Source organism: Phyllostomus hastatus, unplaced genomic scaffold (genome assembly GCF_019186645.2).
Source record: "Phyllostomus hastatus isolate PE091 unplaced genomic scaffold, TTU_PhHast_1.1 phas_contig_150, whole genome shotgun sequence".
NCBI classification, from domain to species: Eukaryota; Metazoa; Chordata; class Mammalia; order Chiroptera; family Phyllostomidae; genus Phyllostomus; species Phyllostomus hastatus.
This window is the reverse complement of record NW_025333611.1, coordinates 28,372,504-28,394,493: the sequence shown is the minus strand read 5'-3', so window position 1 is coordinate 28,394,493 and position 21,990 is coordinate 28,372,504. Positions and strand designations below refer to the sequence as shown.

At 39.1% G+C, this 21,990-nt stretch overlaps 1 protein-coding gene across 1 annotated transcript in view; it reads left to right on the top strand.

The window, feature by feature from the left end:
- The first annotated feature begins 588 nt into the window (after positions 1–588).
- The window catches only part of UBE2D2 (ubiquitin conjugating enzyme E2 D2), a 48,688-nt gene continuing 27,286 nt past the window's right edge, over positions 589–21,990 (top strand). The window contains exon 1 of the mRNA XM_045823981.1: positions 589–1,003. Coding sequence (XP_045679937.1) covers positions 980–1,003 — 24 coding nt within the window. The 5' untranslated portion in view covers positions 589–979. The remainder of the gene's footprint in view (positions 1,004–21,990) is intronic.

The window sequence follows — 21,990 nt, the reverse complement described above, 5'->3', positions numbered from 1 at the left end:
ACCGATCGCAAGACTGCCCGCGTTATGCGAGAGTACACATTCCCCGTAGGTGCCCAGGCTGTTACCACGCAGTTTTGGGAAAGGGATCTGGCGAGTCCCAACTTTGCCAGTGTGGAGCTGTGTGACCTTGGACAAGTCCCTTCCTCCTTCAGGAACGTTGCAGTGGGGGTAAGTGTCACCTCCCGGGTTGGTCTTCGCTATGAGGACGGTAAAATGACCTGGAAAATATTCCCCTTCAAACGTTTTTTACCTCCACTGACACTCGCGTGGGGGACCAGAAGCAAAGGACTCAAGGGTCGTGGCGCGAGAGTACCCTCCACCCGCACCAAGGTTCTCGCGAGAAGTCCTCTCTGAGCTTCGCGGCGTTATCCTCTCGGCAGCCGAGGCCGCGACGGCGCGTTTAAGATTTCGCTGGAGCGGCTCGTATCCCTCCGCCGCCTACGCTGCCCAGCCCTCCTTCCTCCGGTCCGCCAATCCCCGCGCCTCCCGACCTGCCCCTCGGCCTGGGCCCACCCCGCGCTCGGGCGGCCCCACCCCGGCGGCGCCGCCCGCCTGCCCGCCCGCGAGTCCCTCGGTCCACCTGCAGCAGGCAGTCGGTCCCTCCAGCTGTCCGACCGAGCGGCGCCGACCCAGCCTGAGGCCTGGGCTCTGGCTCCCCGGCGGAGGGATTCGCGACGGCTGAGGAGGCGGTGCTGAGTTAAAGAGGAAGAGGCCACTACCGCGGCGGCGGCGGCGGCGGCTGCTCGGACTGCAGCGCATAAAGGGGCCGCCGCCGGGTGATGCGGTGACCGCTGCGGCAGGCGCAGGAGCCCAGTGGGCCTCGGCCCTCAGTAGGTCCCGCTGAACGCGCGCTTCCGAGCTCTCCATCTTCTCCAATCAACCCGCGGTCACCGAGGCGGCCTCGCGCCCCCTCGCCCCTTCCCCGTCCCTCCCCTGTCCCCGTCCCCGCCCTGGGGGTTGCCGCCACCCGCCTCCCACGATGGCTCTAAAGAGAATCCACAAGGTAAGCGGTAGGAGGTCGGCCGTGCGTTTGGGCCGCTGGGCGGGCAAGCTGAGCGGGCTGCGGCCTGCACTTTCCGCCGTCGCCAAACCGGGCTTGCGGCCTCTTCGGACCCAGCTGCGGGCGATGTCCTCGCCGGGCGGCCTTCAGACACTCCACTCCCAGTGATGGCGCCCGTGGAGGCCCCGGCGCGCAGCCCGCACCTAGGCCCGAGGTGCGCTCGTCCGCTCAGCGTTCCTCCCGGCCTCCTTCCTGGTCCCTGCCTGGTATGGAGTCCCAGGGCCTCTCTCCGGCCTGGGACTGCTGCGCTAGTGGGCCATTGTCCCGGCCTGCCGGGAGTGGGGGCTGGGACCGGGGCATTGGGCGGCCACTTCGACAGAGGTCAGGAGGGCTCGCCCCATCTCTGCATCTTCTCCACCCCCACTCCCCTTTCCCTGCTCTTTCCACAGAACCGCCTGAGCTACTCTTATCTCACAGTGACGGAGGACGCCTTTTTGTCCGATCCACAAGTATTTCTTGAGTTCTCTTACCTCTTGGCGGCCGCACACTTCGGCCCACTCTACTTGTCCAGAAACTGTTAGAGTAGGAAGTTTAGAAGGAAAAAAAAACCCAAAACAACAAAAACCATGAGTCTTTTGAGGGAGGAGGGAAGTAGAGGGAGAAGCAATTTATTCCATGAGGTTGCCAAATTTAGTCAGAAACTAACACTTCATTTTTAAAGGAATGAATGTAATAGAAAAGCTGTTAAATCGACAGGGGTATAGGTAGAATCCTGAACATTGTAAACCACTGGAGAAATCGCACAATGTCCTTCTACAGCTTAAATTAGGTATCCCTTCTACAGGGATACCCTTTTAACCTAGAAGGGATTTTGTTAGATTTTTCCATTAGAAAGGACTTCTTTGCCCTTTAAGACGAAGAGTTATTCTTTTAGTTATTTATACGGAAGTTTTCCTGATACTGCTTCTAGAATACAGGCTTGTCTTAAAAATTAGGGTTTCTCTCCCCCAGTGTTATAACTTTCTAGTGCCTTTCACTATAATTTTTTTTAGATGTGGGAAAGTGCCACTGGTGATTTTTGTTTGGTGTTTCACTTGGCTGTATTAAACCTAGTCACTTGGAAGTAGATGCTGGAATTATCTGTCTGCCCTGAAATATGGGATGGAGATGCAAGGGGAAGAGAACCCATTTTCACTTTGCCTTAAACTAAATGAAAATGTAGATTGTTGGACAGTTTAAATACTTAAGCTCAGCAATTGGTTCTCATTTCATTCTTGTTGAAAGACCTTTAATGTGAAATTAATCCCAATAGTTACTGTAAATTAGGTTAGATCTTTACCAAATTCTTTTAACTCTTTTGACTTACAACAAATTGAAAAAGGCAGACTTGAGAAAGAGTAGATCTTGTACTGAAGTGAAGGAAGTTATTTGTTAAAAGAAGCTTGAACTTTAAGCAAAGATCTCAAAAGGACCATTCAGGGAGCAACAGCACACTGAGCAATGGTAATCCAAGTAAAAATATATATGTATTTTAAAGGCTTTTAGGAGTTCCTAGGTTCTTACAGAGAGTAATTGGGAAGTTGGGAGATTGTACTGTAGAAAATTGTGCTCTTATTTTAAAACCTTAAGAGAAGTATGTATAATGTGATAATTTAGTCAAGAAATGTAGCCTTTAATCTCTACATTGGTTGATACATGTGTTATGTTTTTTCAGAGGGGAATAGCATTCAAAACATGCATTTTAATTTTTAAGTATACTTGCCCCCAGTAGTAACGGTTTCTTTTGAGTTACCTGCCTCCTCATGGGTAACTCAATCGGGATTTTCCTCTGGCATATGCCCTTATAAACATTTTGATAAGGAAAATCAACTTTAGACAATGATAAATTGAACTTTTGAAGCTCAGTATTAACCTCCCCACCTCCCTGGTTTATTACCCAGAACCCTCCTTCAGTATGGTTCAATTTCTGACACTGCCAAGGATTATAAAAGTAACTTTTATTTTTGGTACACTTGTTAATAAGATTGTGAAAACAAAATGGAGATTTTTTTCTCCCCAAACTTTATATATGACACCAATTTTAAGTTGCAGACTTACCTAGGTATGGATGAGATCAATCCTTTCTTATCCTCAGTCCTGTTAATGTACTCACAATGGAATCCCTAAAAGACTTAGGTGGCTTATGTAATTGACCTTGGTCTTGAGTCTTCCCAATTACCATTCTCTGAAAAAAATAGTTCTACTTAAATACACTTTAAACTATCATGAACTGTTGCACCTGGGTTTTAATAAGATTTTGCTAAGAAAAAGTACATTTGACATGTGACGTCTTGAGGAATACAGTATCTTGTTTCTCTGACAGAGGGAAATAGTGTTCTGTGAATTTGACAGTGCCATGTATTTTTTTGAAAAATCTTTTGATGGACTTCACTTTTATATACACTTTAAAGTCTCCTGACCTATGCTTTAACAGTGTACCAGAAAGGGTCGTTATGAATATCCAGTGTAGTACTGTGCAGGGATTAGGACCCTCTGGGGTTGTTTGTATGTATACCAAATGGCCCCACCCTGCTATATTTTGAGGTTTTCTGCTGACATTATAGGTCTTGAGCTTTGATTTTGATGCTTTGAGTGTTTGCCTCTAGCAGCACCACCCCCAGTCTTTTTCCAGTTGGCTGCATCTCATCTGTTGTAGGCTGGGAAACCAGATCACAGAGCTTATTAAAATTATGTCTAAAATAAGATCCAGTAGGCTCTTGAGTGAAGAGGGAGAGCTTCATGTGTTCTGTGAACTGTGTGGTCTCTTTCGCTGATCAGAGACCTTTTAAACTCGCTTCCTGTTTTTCTTCTTTTGTTAGATGCAGGAGGCTTTTTCGTGCTCTTACAGTATCATAATATTGAAATATATAAGGTTAATTCCTTTATTCTTGGGAACACTAAAAGGCTGGATATCTTGATTCTTTGAGGAGTTGAAGACAGACTGGTTGGGATACTAGAAACTCTTTTCTTAACAGTAATAGTGCCTTGTACATTTTAATGGTATTCTGCTAGCTGTAGTTAACATTTGTTATACACAGCTTTAATGCTAGGATCATCACGTGATTTAGTCTATTTTTATGGTAAAGATTTAATTAAAAAATTCCAGTTACAGTTGACATACAATATTTTTGTTAGGTGTACAACATAGTGACTAGACATTTATATACCTTACAAAATGATCACCCTGATAAGTCTAGTATGTATCTTGACACCAAACATAATTATTACAATATTATTGTCTATATTCCCTATGATATAGTTCACATCTTCGAGACTATTTTTGTAACTGGCAATTTGTATTTCTTAATCCCTTTAACATTTTTTCACCCATTCTCCCCCAATGCCCTTCCCAGCGACCATCAATTTGTTCTCAACTATGATAAAGGTTTTTATGGCTAGCTTCTTTTAAGGCCCTTTAAAAGACAATAACTAACTTAATTAATTAATTAATTAATTTCTCAGTAAAATAGACATTTCAAACTGATGGCTATAAAAGCCAGGCACGCAACCAAAGTGAGCTAAGAGAATGGGGTGGCGGGGGCAGGGTGGAAGAGCTAGAAATTGCTTGTGCTATCAGAAGAGGGCAGCTGCTACCTAGCTTTCTCCAAATATTGCTATTGACAGAATCTGTGGACCCCGGGTTGCCAGATCGATCAATCGATCGATCGATCTTTCTTCACTTAACCTCCCTCCCTCCCTCCCTCCCTCCCTTTCTTCGAAGCCACAAATCCAGATTTTTGGCAGCCAATTCAAATTTTAAAACAATCACCATACTTTTTTGATAGACACCAGTTTAATATGTGCATTGGAAGTAGCAAAGGATTAAGGTTCAATAAGTAATCAGGAGTATAAGGATTAAATCATTTAAACCACATTTACTATATTTTTAAAAGTTTCAAAGTATTGCTTTATGTATATGGACAAGATTAGGTAGTTTACGTAAACTTCCAATTCCTTGCTGAGATTCTGTATGGTTATGTGTGTGGTTATAGGGAAAGCAAATTGAGTGGATGCATTGATCCCATAGTAGAAATTTACATCTTAATCTTAAGATGTGTTTATGTTATGAATTATCTTTCTGTAGACTACATACTTTTAAAATGTCTAAGACTGGGAAATTACTAAAGAATGATTCTTAAGGATATGGGAAAGGAGCTGAAACACTGTAACTAATTTACTAAATTTAAAAAGATATTGTTTTAAAATACTATACTAGAAGTGTGATACCATATATTTTTACCAACCCTTACCAAATCAGAGGTAAGGATTGAGTGAATTCCAGTCAAAATGATGAAACATTTGGAAATAGCCCTGTGGAGTACTGAGAACTTTAATGTAATGAATGGTTGGCTGAAGATGCCTGAATTAGTTCTGTCTTGGAAAGCAAAATACATGGTCTGGTCTTACTCCAAAAGATAAGCTTGTTGAAATCTTCAGGAAGAGTGTTTTTGTTTTAAAGAAAAAGATGCTTTACTTTATAAAAGATTCATTGAATCGAGAAACTTTCTTTGCATCTTCAAGTTTGCTATTTAAATGTAATTTAAACAGCCATCATTGAACAATAACTATTAGTAAATCCAGGTTTTCTTTAAAGTCTCCTTGTGAGTATTACTGTACTGTTGACGGACAGAGGAAGTGTTGACAAAGTCCAGTTTTGGATATTTTAGTCCGTAGAGAGAGTGCTGCTAAAATATCCTAGGTAATTTCCAGGACAGGAATACCTGACTCATGCCTGATGTTGCCAGGAACATCTGCAGCCTCATCCCAGAAATGCAGAAGCACACCTGTTTTTTCTGTAGAAATACAGCTTTGCTGGTTAGGTTCCTAGGCTAACCTTCAAAATCATAATAAACAGTGACACAGAAAAATAAAGTATCATTTGTTTTTTTGTCTGCAGAGTCAATTGAAATTCCAAATACAAGAATCATAAAAATTTTAGCACTGCAATACATCTCGAAGCTATTTTCTGAAAAGGTCATGTGATCTAACTAGGATTAGATCAAAAACCAGGATTTCTTGACTATGTCCTGTCTTTCTGGCAGGCCCTGTACCCTTATAGAGCTATTACGTATGCAGTGGTTTTCTTTTATTCAGACAATTGTGTATTTAAAACTATGCCCTGGAACTGGAAGATCTTTTCGTCTCTTTATGTTGGAGAGGTAGGTGTCTTTAACTCCTTCAAAATTATGCAAATTTGGAATGTTTGTGCTTCCAAATACCATATTCATCAGAGTCAGCTGTGTTTTTTAATCTCTTCAGAAGATTAAGAATCATTTCCCTACCTCCTTAAACACTGCTCTAATCTCAGTAGGTGTCCTAAGTACCTCTTTTACAGAGAAAATAGAAATCTTATTTGTGAATTATAAAAAAAATTTCCTTTGAAGCCTTTCAAAACAAAACAAAACCTCACAGCTACCATCTCTAGAGAACTCTATCAGAATTACTGAATCTTGTGAACATCCCTAGTAGAGTTCTGTACTCCCTGGTTAGATGAGAAAATGGAGACTTGGAGAAGTAAACAAACTTGCCTATGATTATATGGTTATGGTCAGACAAGCCAGGATTTAGATGTAAGCAATTCTTTTTTTTTTTTTTTATGGTTCTTTTATTTTTTTACTGTACTTTTCCCGTTATCATTTATCCCCTTTATACTCTCTTCCACCTCCACCCCCACCCCACAATCATCACACTGTTGTCCATGTCCACGAGCCCCCCCCCTTTTTTTTTTTTGGCTTGATCCCTCCACCGCCTAACCGCCCTCCCCAAGAGCTCTCAGCCTGCTCTCTATCTATGAATCTCTGTCTCTACTTTGCTTATTAGTTCAGTTTGTTCATTAGATTCTACATATGAGTGAAGTCATATTGTATTTGTCTTATTCTGACTGGCTTATTACTTAACATAATATTCTCTGGGTCTACCCATACTGTCACAGAAGGTAAAATTTTCTTCTTTTTTTATAGCCAAGTGGTATTCCATTGTGTAAATGTATCATAGTTGTTTTATTCACTCATGTACTCAGCACTTCAGCTGCTTCCAACTTTGGTGATTGTAAATGTCACTACAAACATAGGGGTGTTTATATTCTTTCAAAATAGTGTTTTGGGTTTTTTCGGATAAATTCCCAGAAGTGGAATCACTGGGTCGTAAGGCAGTTCCTTTTTTTTAAATTTTATTTTATTTTTATTGATCTTAGAGGAAAGGAGAGAGAGAAAGAGAAACACCAATGTGTTGTTCCACTGATTTGTGCATTCATTGGTTGATTCTTGTATGTGTCCTGACTGGGGATCAAGTCAGCAACCTTGGCATATCAGGAGGACACTCTAATCAACTGAGCAACCGGGCCGGGTTCTATTTTTAATGTTTTGAGGTAACTGCATATGCATACTGCTTTCCACAGTGGCTACACCAGTCTGCATTCCCACCAGCAGTGCAGAAGGGTTCCCCTTTCTCCACATCCTCACCAGCACTTGTTGTTCATTGATTTATTGATGATAGTCATTCTGATCTGTGTGAGGTTTCAATTTACATTTCTCTGATGATGAGTGATCTTGTGTGCATCTTTTAATATGTCTGTTGGCCATCTGTCCTCTTTGGAGAAGTGTATTCAGGTTGTTTGCCTATTTTTTAATGGAACAGAATGGAGAGCCCAGACTTTTTATAAATCCACACTTTTTTTTTTTTTAAGATTTTATATATTTATTTTTAGAGGGGGGAAGGGAGGGAGAAAGAAAGGGAGAGAAACATCAATGTGTGGCTGGCTTTCAAGCGCCCCTCACTGGGGACCTGGCCCATAACCCAGGCATGTGCCCTGACTAGGAATTGAATCAGCAACCCTTTGTTTCACATGCTGGTGCTCAGTCCACTGACCCACACCAGCCAGGGCATAAACCCACACCTTTATAGTCAACTAATATTTGACAGAGGAAGCTCACACATATAATAGGCTAAAGATAGTTTATTCAATAAATGGTGTTGGGAAAATTGGACAGATACATGCAGAAAAATGAAAGTAGATCACCTTCTAACACCATACATAAAAATAAATTCAAAATGGATTAAAGACTTAAATGTTAGACCCAAAACCATAAAAATCCTAGAAATCCTAGAAGAAAACATAAGTGTAAAATCTGAGACATTGCTCGTAGTAATATTTTTTCTGATGTATCTCCTCAGGAAAGGGAAACAAAAAATAAACAGGACTACATCAAACTGAAAAGTTCTTGCACAACAAAGAAAACCATCTACAGGATTAAAAAACCCACTGAATGGGAGAACATATTTGCAGATATATCTGATAAAGGGTTAATATGCAAAATTTATAAAGAGCGTATTTTAAAAATATGCATTCTTAACTACAGAGCCAGCCATTGTTCCAAATTACCTTAATCATCATCTCTCCTTTTCTTTGGAGAAGCTATACTTTTCCCTTTGCCAGGATAACTTTTGCTTTCCATCTTTTTTTTGCTGCCAGATCCTTGCTCTCTAGTAATTGTCCCAGTGCTCCTAGTTCTAGTCTCTTCTCTCTTAATTCCCTTCACGTTATGCCACGTTATCCAGGAGATTTCCCTCATCCTAAACAAACAAAAAAACCCCTTTAACTCCCTTCGCTCACTAGAGCCAATGCCTTCCTCTTCTTTATCCCTTCCATGTCTGGCATTTCAGCACCATGGTTACTAAAAGAATAATCTGTTCACTGTTCTGGGACCATTTAGTAAGGTCATTGATAATTACCAAACTCAGTGGATACCTCAGTTTTTATCTAACTTTTGTAACAGCATGGTTATCACTAATTTCCCTTAGCCTTTTTTTTTCTGTCCTCACCTGAGGATATTTTATTACTGATTTTAGAGAGACCAGGGTTGAGGTGGGTAGACAGAGAGAAACATTGATATGAGAGAGACGCATCTGTGGGTTGCTCCTGCATGTGCCCTGACCAGGTATCAAACCTGCACCCTAGGTATGCTCTTTAATTTAACCGAGAATCAAACCTGTACCCTTTTGGTGTGCCATACAATGCTCCAGTCAGCTGAGTTACCTGGCCAGGGCTCCCTTAGCTTTGATAAATTGTCTCCTCCTTTCTTTCTTTTTTTTTTTTTTTTAATTATTTTTAAAGGAGAACATTTTTTTAAAAGATTTTATTTATTTATTTTTAGAGAGGGAAGGGAGAGAGAGAGAGAAACATCAATGTGCGGTTGCTGGGGGCCGTGGCCTGCAACCCAGGCATGTGCCCTGACTAGGATTCGAACCTGCGATGCTTTGGTTCGCAGCCCACGCTCAATCCACTGAGCTACGCCAGCCAGGGCTCCTCCTTTCTTATATCTAATGTTTCCCAACTTCATTAGAATACTTTTTAAAAAGATTTTTAAAAGGTTTTTATCTATTTCTTTTTAGAGAGTGGGAGAAGGAAGGAGAATTAGAAGGAGAGAAATGTTGATGTGGGAGAAATACATAGACCAGGCACCTGGCCTACAACCCAGGCATGTGCCCTGAGTGGGAATTGAACCAGTGACCTTTAGGTTTGCAGGCTGGCACTCAATCCACTGAACCATACCAGCCAGGGCAGAACACTTTTCAAACGACTAATATTATTGATGGATACAAACAAGTTCATGAAATAATTCACATTTGGATTAAAATTGCTAGCACACTTGGATTAAAATTGACAGCACGGATGGTATATAATTAATTAAAATATATAATCAAAATATCACAAGCACAAAATTAATATATTCAGATGGTACATCATTCATTGTTATTTTGTTATAATGTAACACTTTAAGAATAGTATTTTTCTTCCATAATAAAAGGATCCTCATCAAGTGTTGCATTAAATACATTATTGTATATATTCATTATATATGAAAATTTGTTTCACACAGTTGCATTGTAGCAAAAAAATACTGCACATTTTCAATATTCATGCATATAGGCTAGTACCAACATTATTGTCTCATGGACAGGTCACCTAACTAAAAAAATAATCTGTGCTCATGTTTGTTTTAAAATAATCTGACTTTGGGGCTTAAGAATCAAAGGACTTTGATTTTTATTTAAAACTTTTGAAGTCTAGCTATAAGTCCATGGGGAATAGGTTAGTATAGTAGAAATATTTAATATACAATAATTTTGGATTAAGTAACTTCTCAGATGTACAAAGTAATAAGAAACGGGAGAGATCAGTGGAGTAGTCACATAGACAGTATTGCCTTGTGGTTAAATGTTACTTGTGCATCAGACACAGTGGTTATCATTTGCTTTGTGTGTGCAAGTTTCTTGAGGTAAATTATTAGTTTAAATCTCCAGAAATATATAGTATTTCTTAAAAACATATTAAACATGGACAAAATTTAGGACAAAATATTGCCACTTTTATTACTATACTACATATTAGTACTTCAAGAGAAATATTACTATAATTGAAACAGTTCTAATTGATCCTACCCAGAATCATTTTCCTGTAGTCTTTGTACTTTTCCTTATACAGAGAATGTCTTTCCACCCTAACTCCCTGCTTCTAATTCTTTATTCATCCTTGGAGACCCAGCAGAAAAGGCGGCTCTGTGAAGTATGTCCCAGGCATGTAGGCAGTTAAGTAGGGTTCCATTATAAAACTGTTTAGTGTGTGGACATGGTTGACTCTTCCCCCCCTAGACTGAGTTCTCCTGATCAAAGTCCCTGTCTTATTCATTATATTCCTTGAATATCACTGGATGTCTGATACATAGTAGGCATTCAGTTTTTGCCAACAGTGTTCAGGAAATGCCAACAGCAAGTGGTGTGGTGGGGAAAAATAGTAGGATTTTGAAGTGTTGTGCCTATTGAGTCAGTTTCTAACTTACTGTGCCTTAGGCAAGTCACTTAACTGATTTTCTTCAGCCTCAGCTCCCTTGTCAATAGAATGGGGATAGTGTTCTACCCTGCAAGTCTGTCGGGAACGAGTTGAAAGGAAATGTGGACACATAATAGGTAGTAGTTTTTAATATTATCACTGTGGCTTAACTGTCCAGTAATGTTGACCCCATGAAATGGGTAGAATCGTGAAATCTTAGGTGTCAGTGTTGTCTTTTTAGCATTTCACTTCATCGCCACCCCAACAACAAAAGCTCCAAAACAACAACAAAACATACACCATGGTATTGTAAAAGTAATGTCTTACAATAGTTCTAAGTGGAGAAAGGGACTGAATTCCACATTTTTTCCTCAACAAGCTTCAAAATACTGTCACCCGAATGTCTTTCTAATACATGTGGTATTTTTGTTGGTCTGGAAGAGAAAACAATTCTCTTTAGCATTATCTGGTAGTAGAAGTATCTGCTGTTGTCCTTCGAGCACTTCCCCTACCGCTTATAGAGCATCATGCCAGTATAAGTGAGAGCACTCCTTTGCCAACTTCCTAAAGGTTTATATCAGATGACATTTTTGAAATCAGAGTTGTTTTGCAGAAACCATAATGGTATCAGTTTAGAAATAGCCCTGGCTGGTGTGGCTCAGTGAATCAAATGTTTGATTCTCAGTCAGGGCACATGCCTGGGTTGCAGATCAGGTCCCCATTTGGGGGCACGTGAGAGGCAACCACACATTGATGTTTCTCTCCCTCTCTTTCTCTCTCTCTTTCCTTCTCTCTGGAAATAAAAGAAATCTTAAAAAAAAATTTTTTTTAAATAGATTCCTTAAAATAATATATTAAAGGAAGTGATTGATTTTCTTTAGATTAAACGTCCTCTTATTTATACCCTCTGTATTAGTTTCATAGGGCTGCTATAATAAATTACAAAAAAAAAAACAAACCAAAAAACCCAAACCCTGAGTGGCTTAAAACAGCAGAAATTTATTCTCTCATAGTTTTGGAACCCAGGAGTCCAGAATTAGTGTGCTAGTAGGGATACACTCCCTTTGGAGGCTCTGTGGGAGCAGAGTCCTTCCTTGCCTCTTTTCAGCATTCCTTGGCTTCCTAGATACGTGGTCACATCACTCCAGTCTCTCTTTCATCTTCATTACCTTTCCCTTTCTGTGTGTCTTCCCCTTTTTTGTCTCTTACAAGGACACTTGATATTAAATTTAGGGCCCACACATGTCATTCAGGATAATCTTGTCAAGATCCTTAATTACATCTACAAAGACAGTTTTTTTAAATAAAATAATATTCACAGGTCCCAAGAATTAAGATGTGCCACATATCTTTTTGGGAACCATTCAATCCAATATACTCTATAATCACATTCTAATAAAGTGACTGCTGTAATTGCCTTTGGGCTCTTCTGATTTTTTTAAACTTTCTAAAATTTTGAAACAATCTCAAATCTACAGAAAAGTTGCAAATATAATACATAGAACATTTCTTCCTTAACCATTTTAGAGTAAGTTGTAACCATGATTCCTCATCTACCCCAAGTATTTTAATGTGTATTTCTTACAAATAAGGACGTGCTGCTACACAATCACAATATAATCATCAAAATTAGGAAATTCATTGAGATCTTACTGCCATCTAATCTTTAGATCCCATTCAGGTTTTGCTAGTTCTAATCATGTTCTAAATAGGAAAGGATCCAGTCTAGAGTTAGCTTGCATTTAGTTATCTTTCTTTAGTCTCTTTCCGTTGCTTAGTTTTTCCTTGGCTCCGTGACCTCGATACTTTTGAAAATAGAGTCCAGTTATTTTGGAGAATGTCCTACCACTTAGGTTTGTTTGATGTTTTCTCGAGATCAGATCTAGACCATACATCTTAGGCAGGAATGTCACAGTAGCAGTGCTGTATCCCACTCTTTGCATCCTATCAAGTGGTATATGGTTTTGATTGAATTTTTCTCATTACTTCCTGTCAGGTAGTATACAGTTTCACTTTGACCCGTTACTGAGAATTTTTACTCATTATTTGACTAAAGTGATGTCTACCAACATTTCTTTTCCCTCTATAATCAGTAAGTGATTTGTTAAATTTGAAGATCAGGAACAACATTTTCAGTATTGGCATTCTTTTTCTGACAGTGAGAAACCTGGCTTTTGTTATTCTTAATATATTTACTCATTTGATCAGTTCCCCTGTATGTAATCAACCTCCCATTGCTTTGGCTGACCTGTATAGATACCATTCTTTCTCCCCCGCTTTCCTGTGGATACCCTTCTTAACTCTGCCCTGACTAGAACATCCTGCACTGGATCATGCCCATCCCTTGTGGATGTCCTCATCATTTTAAGGAAACAAAGTAAGCCCTGGCTTGTGTAGCTCAGTGGATCAAATACCAGCCTGTGAACCAAATGGTCGCTGGTTTGATTCCCAGTCAGGGCACATGCCTGGGTTATGGGCCAGGTCCCCAGTAGGGGGTGTGCAAGAGGCAACCATACATTGATGTTTCTCTCCCTCTTTCTCTCTCCCTTCTCCTTTCTAAAAATAAAATCTTTTAAAAAAGTAAAATACAGGACATATTTGACACAAATTCTATAAAAACTATTTAAAACAATAGTGCTGCCCTGGCTGGTGTGGCTCAGTGGACCAGGCACCAGCCTGTGAACTGAAGGGTCACCGTTTTGATTCCCACTCAGGACACATGCCTGGGTTGTGGATCAGGTCCCCAGTTGGGGGTGGGGTGCAAGAGGCCACCGATCAATGTTTCTCCCTCTCTTTCTCTCTCCCTCTGAAAATAAATAAAATTTTTAAAAAATAGTGCTAGATATGTAGAATATAACTTAAAACAGAGGAAGTTCAACCCAGTGAAACTGTATACCCATTAAATAATAACTCCCCATCCTCTCTTTCCTCAAACCCTGACAACCACTATTCAATTTTCTGTCTCCATTTTGACTAGGTTTCTTGTAAGTGTAATCATACAGTATTTATCTTTTTGTTACTGACTGACTTCATTTAGCATAGTGTCCTCAAGGTTCATTCACATTGTGAGAATTTCCTTCTTTTTTTTTTATAAAATTTCCTTCTTTTTTTTTTTAAGGCTAAACAGTATTCCACTTTATGTATATACCCCATTTTGCCTACTCATTTTTTGGCTGGTGGACACTTGGATTGCTTATACTTTTTAGGTATTCTGAATAATGCTGCTATGAACATGGGTGTGCAAATTCTCTTTGAGATCCTTCTATCAACTATTTTGGGTAATACGTAGAAGTGGAATTGCTAGACCATATGGTAATTTTTAATTTTTTGAGGAACTACCATACTGTTTTACACAGTGGCTATGTCATTTTACATTCCCACTAACAATGCACAAGGGTTCCAATTTCTCCAAATCCTCACCAACACTTACCATTTTTGTTTGGGATTTTTTTTTTCTGGTAGTAGCTATCTTGATGGGTGTAAGATGATGGTTTTTGATTTATTTTAAGTTAATTTTGTATATGGTGTGAAGTAGGAGGGGTCTCAGTTCATCTTTCGCCTGTAAATATTTAGTTCTCCTAGCATTTGTTGAAAAGACTCTTCTTTCCTCCATTGAATTATTTTGGTACCTGTGTCAAAAACCAATTGGCCATTGATGTATGGATTTATTTCTGGACTCTCGATTCTTTTCTGTTGATCTATATGTCTGTTCTTATGCTACTACCATACTGTTTTGAATACTGTAGCTTTGTATTAAGTTTTGAAATCAGGAAATGCTAGAATTCCAACTTTGTTCTTTCCAAATTGTTTTGGCTGTTTGGGTCCCCTGCATTCTCATATGAACTTTAGGATCAGCTTGCCATTTCTATAAAAACAAAAAACAAAGCAGTTGGAATTTTTATAGAGATTGCATGAATTTGGACTAGACCTCCTATATTTTCTACTTTCCATCTTTGTCTTTTATCTACTTTAAACATTTAAAAAAAATTATCTACTTTAAAAATAAAAAAATTACAATTTACATTCAGTATTATTTTACATTAGTTTTGGGTGTATGGCATAGTGGTTAGGCAATTATACTTTACAAAGTGGTCCTCCTGATATTTTAAGTGACCACCTGGCACCACACGCAGTTATTGACCATATTCCCTAGGCTCTTATTTACATCCCCATGACTATTTTATGATCAGCAATCTGTGTTACTTAATTCCTTTATCTTTTTCATCCAGCCTCCCAACTTCCCTCTCCTCCGGCAGCCATCAGTCTAATCTCTGTGTCTGTGAATCTGTTTCTGTGGTGTTTGTTTATTTTGCTCTTTATACTTCACAAATAAGTGAAATCATGTGGTATTTATTTTTCTCTGACTTATTTCACTTAGTGTGATACCCTTTAGGTCCATCCATGTTGTTGTAAATGATAAGATTTCATTCTTCTTTTTTAAGGTTTTATTTATTTATTTATTTTTAAAGATTTTATTTATTTATTTATTTTGAGAGAGGGAAGGGAGGGAGATAGAGAGAGACATCAATGTGTGGTTGCTGGGGGTCATGGCCTGCAACCCAGGCATGTACCCTGACTGGGAATTGAACCTGCGACACTTTGGTTCGCAGCCCGCGCTCAATCCACTGAGCTATGCCAGCCAGGGCCAGGTTTTATTTATTTTTAAGAGAGGGGAAGAGAGGGAGAAAGAAACATTAATGTGTGGTTGTTTCTCAAGCACCCCCTACTGGGAACCTGGCCTGCAACCTAGGCACATATCCTGACTGGTATTGAACCAGCACCCTTTGGTTCGCAGGCTGGCACTCAGTCCACTTAGTCACATCAGCCAGGTCATTTTTTTTTTCTTTATGGCCAAGTAATATTCTATTGTATATGTACCACAGCTGTTGTATATTTGAATCCTCACCTGAGGGTATGTTTATTGATTTTTTTTTTTTTTTTTAAGAGAGAGGGGAAGGGAAAGGGAGAGAGAAATATTGATGTGAAAAAGAAACATCGATTGGTTGCCTCCTTGTATGTGCCTCAACCAGGGATTGAACCCTCAACTAGGTTGTGTGCCCTGACCAGACTTTGAACCTACAACCTTTTGGTGTAAAAGATAACATTTGAACCAACTGAGCCACGTGGCCAGGGCCTGTGCCACAGCTTTTTTATCTCTTCATCTGTTGCTGGGTAGGTACTTGGGTTGCTTCTCTATCTTGGCTGTTGTAAATAATGCTGCAAGTCTTTTATCTACTTTTTGAAAGACTTTCTCATTCTCAGAAACTATGTTTGTTTTAAGGATTTTATTCTTGTTTCATAGAAGCAATAGCTTCTCTTTAAGGGTATTTATGATGGTTTTTCCTTTGTTTTGACTCTGTTTCCTCCTTGCATGGTCTTTGTTTTCTTCTGCTTTTTTTCTCCACATTATTTTGGTCATTCATGTTGTAGGTGAATCATAGGGTTGATTCCTTCATTATCAGTTGCCCATCCTTTTAAATTTAAGAAGAGGGTACTAAAAAGCTGATTAAAAGGTCTGAGCATATGGAGGTAAGGTTTGGCAATATAGTTTGGCCTGGCTGTTTCTCCAGATGAACTGCTAATGCCACTGAATTGTATAGCTCTTTACATCGTATTGGTCAGATTTTCCTGAGGATTTACTAATCTCCTGCCTGGCAGGTACAGGTTTCCAGTGTTCTCTGAACCACTGGGAACAAAGTACGAATAGAAGTGTTCACTTAACTTTCCTGTTTTCCATACATCATCCATGCCCTTGACTGTGCCTATGGTCTCTCAGGCCCGAGACATCCTGTTTTATGCTCTCCAGAGAACAAACTTCCAGCCTGTTGCTTGGGACAGCGGGCATTCAACGGAGGAGTCCAGAGTCAGGGAAGTACCCTAAACATCACTTTATTAGTTTTAAATTTTGAAGTTTTATGATTTTTTAAAAAGGATTTATTTTTAGAGAGAGGAGAAGGGAGGGAGAAAGAGAGGGAGAGAAACTTTGACGTGTGAGAGGAACATTGCTCAATGAGGGAGAGAAACATCAATCAGTTGCCTCTTGAAAGCCCCCAACCAGGGACCTGTCCGGTAAGCCAGGCATGTGTCCTGACTGGGAATTGAACTAGTGACCTTTCAGTTTGCAGGATAACACCCAACTCACTGTCCTCACCAGTCAGGGAGTAAAGTTTTAAGATTTTATCGATACACAACGTATAAGCATTCTTTTGGTTGTTTTAAAAATTTACATAGATGTTATGGAAATGTGCAGATGCTTCTAATTTACAGTGGGATGATATTCTAATAAACCCACTGTGAACTGAAGATATCTTGTCAAAAATGCATGTAATACATCTGGCCTACTGAAATGAATACCATAGCCTAGTTAGCCTCGCCTACCTTATACGTGCTCAGAACACTCACATTAGCCTACAGTTACGCAGTTATCTTGAATTTCATCTCAAGAATAATTTCCTTCCTATTCACCAGAAGCAGGAGACACAGATGGGCGTTTTTTAGATGTGGTGGGATGTGAAAACCCAAAACACAATTTTCAGGAAATGCTGACAACACAGTACACTATAGATATTGGTTGTTCACCCTCATGATCACGTAGCTTACTGCCGCTACCCAGCATCTCAAGACTCATACCAAATATTGGTAGCCCAAGGAAAAGATCAAAATTCAAAGTACGGTTTCTGCCGAATGTGTATCACTTTTGTACCACTGTAAAATAAAAAATTATAAGTCAAACTATTTTAAGTCAGGGATTATGTGTATACATTTTAAATAACATGCATTTTCACTGAATGCAAATATACCAAAGATACATTTTTAAAAATGTATTCCCCTATGATAGACATTTATTTCCAAGATTTTGCTACTGCAGACAGTTAGGCTTTGTTATTCCTCATATGTGTTTCTTAGTGCACATATAGTAAGTAGAATTGTTTGGTTCTGGATTGTGAGCTTTTTATTTTTTGTAAGTTATTGGCAAATTGTTTTCCAAAATTTTTAGGCAGTCAACTACAGGATATGAGAATTTGTAACTGACTGGTTTTTTAAAGCTCTTATGACAAATATAACACACTATAGGAAAAGATACAAAATAGATGTCTGATAAACTTCAGTGAAATTTTCAAACACATACAAACATTGAATGTTCTATAAAAATTTCCATGTGCCCCATCACCCATTCTTTTGTGTTAATTCTTGATTCTCTTCCACCCTCACTTATTTTGAAGCCAATCTCAAATGTCATATGATCTTTTTTTTTTTTTTAACATCAATGTGTGGTTGCCTCCCACATGCCCCCAACTGGGGACCTGGCCCACAACCCAGGCATGTGCCCTGACTGGGAATCGATCTGCTGACCCTTTGGTTCACAAGCTGCTGACCCTTTGGATCACAGGCTGGTGCTCAGACCACTGAGCCACACCAGCCAGGGTGTGTCATAGGATCTTTTATATGTAACTGATTCAGAAGGTATTACTAAAAGATAAGGCAGTGGTTCTCAGCTGGGGGCGATTTTGCCCGCCAGGTGACATTTGGCATTGTTATAGATGTTTTTGGTTTTCACAACTGGAAGTTTACTGGGTGCTACTGGCATCTAGTAGGTAGAGGTTAGCAAGCTGCTAAACATCCTACCATGCAAAGACTTACCCGCTCTGATGTGACACAGTGGGTTGGGTATCATCCTGCAAACCAAAAGGTCACGTTCAATTCCTAGTCAGGGCTCTTGCCTGGGTTGTTGGCCAGGTTCCCTGTTGAGGACTTGAGAGAGGCAATTGATCACTGTTTCTCTCCCTCTCTTTCTCCTTCCCTTCTCCTCTCTCTAAAAATAAATAAAATCTTTAAAAAACAAAACAAAGCAATTTTCTGGCCTGAAAGCCAGTAGTACCCAGATTGAAAAACCTGGAGGAAAGGACTCTTTAAATTACACACGCAATTCTATTACTACATCTAAAAATATAAACAATTTCTTGATAGCAAATGCCTAGTTAAATTTTTTCTTTCAAATTAGATTTTTTACATTTGATTTGTTTGAATCAATGTATAAATAAGTGAATTAATTGGTTGATGTCTTTTAAGTCTTTGTTAGTATATAGTTATCCCTCTTTTCATACACTTTTTTTGTTGAATAAAACAGGTTCCGTATTCTGTATACTGTCCCACATTCTGTAGATACTGCTGATTGTATCCTCATCTGCTTAGATTTGCAAGCAGTCCTCCTGTTTTTAGCCCTTCTTCCAGGGGTGCTTGCCCAGTCAGTTTCTGAGCCATTGTAAATTAAATTTGGTTCCTTCTTGAGTTTTTCCTATGAACTAGGATTCACCTTTTTGTGACTGCTAATAAGCCACTATCAGTTATCAGTCTGCTTTTTAGGTTCTAAAAGTTTTGATACTGTTGTCTCCTTTCTCATTTTTATACTGGTGGGTTAAACCTTTAAAAAAAATCTGTTTCCTCTTATTGTAATAGGATTTTGAGAGAGAGTAAAAGTAATATTTGTCACTTTGCTTGGAAGTCTGAAATACTTTCAATGGTTCTTCCTGTATATATTTTTTAACACATGCTATAGTGTTACATCAAAATTCATGTGTCTAGGGATTGTAGCTTTAAAAGAATAGGTACTTCAAAAGTCATAAAATGCAGAACCCCTGTGGATCTATTTACTTATATATAACTGAAAAAAGTATTGGACATTAAATATTATGGAAATAGTAATATTCTCATACATTAATATATAACATTTTAAAATGACTGTCTTCTAAATTTAGCTAAGTTGGGTAACTTATTTACTTCATTTGAGCTTTTAGGTAAATACTTATACCTGCTAAGATTAAATATTGTTTGTTGCTGTAAAAGACCGTGGGCAATATATTAGAATGTTAAATTTGAAGGGACATGGATCACTTGAAATAAACTACTTTTATTATCACTTTCCCTCCTTAACAGTATTTTAAAATATTAAAACTATTTCTCTTGGGCTAATAGCTTTCAGTAACAGGGTAGGGTTTTTTGTTTGTTTTAGTATTTAACAGAATTAGAAATTTGTAATTGTTTTGCTGAGAAACTGCTATGGTGGTAATTGTTGGAAGAATTTGTTTATTAAGAGTCCTATCCTCTTCAGAGACATATAGGGGCATTTATCAGTTAGCTTTGCTGTATAACAAATGACCCCAAAATTTAGTGCCTTAAAAATGATTTATTATGTCACAGGGTTCTGTGGATTGACAAGCGGTTTTGCTTCATATGTTGTCAGCCAGAGTCTTTCCTGTGGTTGTATTCTGCTGGCATCAGGGTTAGAAGGTCTAAGAAGACCATTCCCCCCTGTCTGGGCTTTGACGATGACTGTTGGCTAGAATGTGCACCTCCTACCCGTGAATGGGCACCCCCTTTCCAAGAAGATAATGCGTACCTTCTGTGTGGTGGCTCATTGGTGGCTCAGAGCTCCGAGAGAGCAAAAGAAGAAAAACTGTACTTGTAACTGATACAGTGCCATATTTACTTCTCAAGACGCATGTCCAGCCTAGATTCAATTGGAAGAGAAGTAGACTACTTTTTTTTAATCCTCACCCAAGGACATGCTTATTGACTTTAGAGAGGGCAGGAGGGGGAGAGAGATGGGGAGAGAAACATTGATGCGAAAGAAAAACGTCTACTGGTTTCCTCTTGTACATGTCCCCAGAAACTGAACCTGCAGCCTAGGCACAGTGTCCTGACCAGGAATCAAACCCGTGACCTTTTGATTTATAGGACTTCTCTCCAACCAAAAGGGCATACTGCCCAGGGCTAGGCTACTTCTTGGTAAGAGGAGTGGTACGTTCTTGCAGGGAGGATAGAAATTGTTGGCAACTGTCTGGAAACGATTTGTTACAGGAGAAAATGTACTAAATGTTTTCTTAATAACATAGTATTTTCTTCTTGGATAAGGTCATGTGTTGTAAACTTAATTATGTGGCAGAATTTTGCTTCTTTGGATTCATTAAAAACAATTCTAATGGTTAAGTAATATTAAATTAGCATTTTCAAAATGTTGATTTCAAAAAAGTTTTTCTGAAGATTTGTTTGGCTAGTCAGTAGGAGAAGGGAAAAAGAAAGAGTAGAGGGGAAGGGAAAGGCTCGCTCATTGGATGTGAAACCCAAAAGTGCGATTTTTTTAGGAAGTCTAGCCATTTACTTGCAGCTTGGTCTTTTCCTGTCAGAATAACTTACTAAATTGCTTTATTTTTTCCAGCTTCATTGAAAGATAAATGATATGTAATATTGTTTAAGCTTAAGGTATATAGTGTTGATTTGGTACACTTACACATTGCCGAGTGATTACCACTGTAGTGTTAGCTAACACCTCCATCACTGCACACAATTACCATTTTTTGGCGTGTGTGTTTTAAGATCTATTCTCAGCAAGTTTCAAGTATATAATACAGTATTACTAACTATAATTGCCATGCTGTACATTAATTAGATCCCCAGAACTTATTTGTCTTGTAAGTGGAAGATGGTAGTCTTTGACCAGCATTGCCCCATTTCCCCCAATCCCTCCTGCCTCCAAGTTACTTTGTTCAGGCTACTGCCAGGAGACTAAGGATAAGGAATTAAAACAATAAAAGATCTTAGGATCTAAATGTTCTAAAAAGCCATATATGTACATGGATTAAATTATTTCTTGCAGCATTAAAATGTAATTACTAGGTTCTTTTGAGTTTTTACCTTGTGTTATTTAGTTTTTCCTATAAGATTACCAGTCTAATGATCAAGGAGGTGGTCCTCTTCCTGCATGTCTGTCTGTTCTGGAAAATGTCAGATAAAATTGAGTTACAGGAAGAAAGAATTTCTTACTGTCAGCCTTGTTCCTACTAAAACTCTTGCTTAACTCATTTTATTGATAGCACACATGTATTAGGAAACTTGAAGCTGACGGGGCTGTACTCTTTTTTTAAACTTGATTCAGAATGTTTTCATACCAAAGAACTTCTCTGCTTGCCACCTCCTCTTTGTTAATCTCAAAAATCTCAGAATTCTGAAGTAGCACCACTGTAGTGATTATTTGAGTTAAGCATTCCCCGTGAGTTAATTGGTCAGATTTACCATAGTAAAAACTGGTTACAGCCCTGGCTGATGCAGCTCAGTGGATTGAGTG